Source organism: Morone saxatilis, unplaced genomic scaffold (genome assembly GCF_004916995.1).
Source record: "Morone saxatilis isolate NCDOM2014 unplaced genomic scaffold, NCSU_SB_2.0 Contig18, whole genome shotgun sequence".
In the NCBI taxonomy this organism is placed as follows: domain Eukaryota; kingdom Metazoa; phylum Chordata; class Actinopteri; family Moronidae; genus Morone; species Morone saxatilis.
Window position 1 is genome coordinate 282302 of NW_023339740.1, and position 3692 is coordinate 285993.

The window sequence follows — 3692 nt, forward strand, 5'->3', positions numbered from 1 at the left end:
GTACATTTGGAGTTGACTTCTCTTATATTTTCTCTTAACAGAAAATTAAGAGAAAATATCAGAGAAGTTTAAGAAAATGTTGCTGCATGAGGCCCAGTGTTTCATATCTCACCCGGGGACAGTAATCCTACCTCGAGTAAAGGATGCACAGGACAAATATGGCAAGCCCCACAATGCTCTGAGCGTCCCACCACTGTAGGTACGGGGACGTCAGGACAGGTTCCTCTGTGCCGATGATCACCACAGCTGTCTGGTTCTCCATCTCCAGAGGGGCCAGTGTGGGGACTGCAATCTGTTGGAAGATACTCAGCAGGCTGGGGTTGCATTCTCGGTCTGAGAGGGGGCACAATGTTGAAATCTACAGCTCAGTGTGTAAGCAGAAATGGTGACAGAGATCTGACTTTCACATGCCTTTATGTTCTTGGGAAAAAATGTGTGTGAGTGCAGGGTATGAGGTCCATGAAAGTATCTTGAAAATTATACTTGAACCATTCCAAATCAATGGTAATGCTGTGTGGATACATTCTGTAGAGGAATCAATTAACTACATGTTGCACTGCCTTAAGTGCAACTTACACAATGAATTTTGAACAGAACAACTAAAAGCATAACTAACAAAAGCAGTAACTTATAGTCATATGACATGAAAAAGACAGTATTTCTTCCAAATGAAGACCAAATTATTGTTTCTTACATCAATATTAAATATTAACCAGCAAACATTCTCACCAGGCTCGTTGGTCATGGCAGACCACGTCAGAAACATGGTGTACAGCGTGATGATGGAGGACTGGAGAAGACCTGAACGTGGCTGAGACTCCTGAGGACACACACAGATAGAGTTGTCAGAAATATATAAATTCATAACATGAATATTCAATGATAACTGAAAAAACTCCATTCACTGATGAAGACTGTAAGATGTGGTGAAAAGTATGGAAAAAACACTAGACCGTGGACCTTGACTTAAGATTATTTAGTCAAGGTTATGAGATCAATTGTGATCCAATGTTCACTGCTTACTTTTTTGGTAAAGGGGATGATTACATTCTTTAAAACGTCCCAACTTTAAATGCTTTTGTGTTATAACTAACAATGTGTGTGCACAATATATGGAATATTGTTACTTTACTTTGTCCTTTTCAACCAGCTAGCACTACATTTGAAAACTACATTCAAGGCTATCTGACAGAGAAGAGGCCTGTGTTAAAATAGAACAGGGAGCTGGTGGACGCGTGTTGTTTCATGTACTGATGAGCTCAATGAAATACACTGCAAATAAGGAATCTCAAGAAAGTAAAGTTTCTGTGAAATTAGTATTATCTTAATGAAAATAATGTTTTGCATTAGACAAGTAATCTGGTTTTAAGATATTACAGCTAATATTGAGCTCAATTTAATCCTAACAAGTTACAACAATGGCTTGCATAATATCCCATTTCCTTATTTTAAGAGTAAGACCACTTGCACCATTTCTTAGTTTAAGAGAAAGTAGTCCCAGTGTTGAAAATGAAGCAGCTATTAAATAGCAATGTATAAGAGTGACGCTATAGTGTGGAGTTTGATAATGTACTAAAAATGGGGAAGAAACAAGCTAGAACGATATGTCTCCATTTGCAGACACAGAGCATCAGGGTTTACTTTGAAAGTTGAACTAAAGTGACCTGAGACCTGCAAATTTGCTGGTGTTCATCAGATTATTTCCACTTCCTGTATCTCAAAAAGCACATTTCTGCATTGCAGCATTGAAAGACTGCTTATCCCAGACTGAATGTTTGACACTGAAGTCCTGTACCTGTACTTTATGCAGCACAGAGATAACAGAGGCCACCATGCAGAACAACACGTTGAAGCTGATGAAGAACTTGTTGATGAAGCATCCGTCAGGCTTGGTGTAGAAGACGAAGAACAGCACCACAGCAGTAAATGACAGGATGTAGTTGAGGATTGTGACCCCCAACAAAGCTAAATACAACAGAAGGTAGAAAAAGTAAATATGTGATACATAAATAGCCTTAAAATATTAATAAAAAAATCAGTGTAAGAGTTCAGTCCCAAAAAACACACTTTGGCTTTCATAGAACATAAAGTCTATCAATCGCTTTGCATAAGAAATTGAATTCAAAATACATTTTTGTTATTGTGGACTGATAATTTATCAGCTTTATTTTAATTGTCCCGATAATTCATAATAATATACATTTCCTATTATCCCTAGTTGTCATTTGTAAATGTGTTTCATTTTAGAGTGTTAGAAGCATGTAACTGACCCTCCCTAAGTCTGGCCCCTTTTTGCTCTGTGCTCCAATAACAGTTGAGCAAGCCTCGGTCAGAACTTCTGTCAACTTCCTCCTTTCCATTACTTAGATATGTTATGTGCTAGGCTAGTCTAAGTTGAAAAGACAGACATGACATACACCAATGTGGTTGTCTTATTGCTGCTCTAACATTAGCTTTCAGATTTAACTAGCTACCTAACAACTGATTTAGATTAGCCAGCTAGTTAGCTAGTGTTTTGCTTTGTAGCAAAGCTGGCTAGGTTACCACACACAGAGCAAAAAGGGGTGGGGAAGGTTAATTGTGGCACAGCTTGTGTCACTGACCTGCATACCAGCCCCTGGAGTTGCCAGTCTCCATCTTGTCCAGCCAGGACTCGTTCCAGGAGTGGGCAAAGTCCACCAGCAGCACCAGCTGGATCAGAATGAAAAAGAAAGCTCCGCCGGAGCCAATGATAAACCATGCTGCAACAACAGAGACACACAGCTCATTCAATTACTTTTATCAATCCTATATTATCTGTCTGTGTATATTGGATGTGATGATCTGAGTTACCAAAAGTTTAAAATATAAAGTTCTTACTGTAATTAAAAGGCCCATCTGGAATGTAAAAGGCACCAACTGTCACTGCCACCAAGGCAGAAAACTTAAAGAACCAAAATCTGAAAACAAATTGTTATTGGCTGATTATACAGCGGAATGTACATACAAATTAATACAATACATATAAGAGCAAAACCTCAAACAACATCCAAAGCATTTCTTTGTAACACTGAGGTCACTTGATTGTCAAATGGCAACAGAATTAAACTGCAAGGTTTCATGTGTGACAAACAATTTCAGCTGCTCAACGATCAGCAGAGGAGGGATGTGTAACTGTGTCCTAGACTGTTTATTTAACACTCAAGTACTCCCAGTAAAGGCGACAGCAGCAATGTTAAGCCATAATGGTGTAAAATCGACCTTTGTTTTCTTTGGCATAGCTGTTGACTCAAGTGGGTATAAAAATGGGGCCCTTACAATAGGGATGAGTGAGTAGAGTGCACCATTATCAGTATCTGTATCTTTTATCTGTATTCGTATCCGTACTCTGAATGGGCGTCGCTTACCCTGAAATCTATATGGGTTGGTCAAAAGTTTTTTGATTTATTTGAAAACTCAGAACAGCCTCAGAATTGTGGTTCAGAATTTTTTTAATCACAAGAAAACTATTTACGGAGCAATGCTTTAAAATAAAAGTTAAAAATTGTTTGCTGGTGATGTACTCACTGCAATGCAAATTAAAATGTGTCCATCTGCTGCTTTCCTGGAGAATTAACGTGTGAAAAGATGTTGCCGGTGTGTAGGACTTTACATAGAACACAAGAGGTAAGAGGGTTTTGACGTGTTAGGGATTAGTCATTTCAATATATTTT

General features: G+C 38.5%; 1 protein-coding gene across 1 annotated transcript in view; it reads right to left on the reverse strand.

Moving 5' to 3' along the window:
- si:ch73-267c23.10 (serine incorporator 1) overlaps nucleotides 1–3692 on the reverse strand; it is an 11108-nt gene that overhangs the window by 5250 nt on the left and 2166 nt on the right. Inside the window, exons 2-6 of the mRNA XM_035661987.1 lie at nucleotides 2860–2939; nucleotides 2604–2741; nucleotides 1796–1965; nucleotides 730–820; nucleotides 132–333 (exon numbers count right to left, since the gene is read on the reverse strand). Coding sequence (XP_035517880.1) covers nucleotides 132–333; nucleotides 730–820; nucleotides 1796–1965; nucleotides 2604–2741; nucleotides 2860–2939 — 681 coding nt within the window. The remainder of the gene's footprint in view (nucleotides 1–131; nucleotides 334–729; nucleotides 821–1795; nucleotides 1966–2603; nucleotides 2742–2859; nucleotides 2940–3692) is intronic.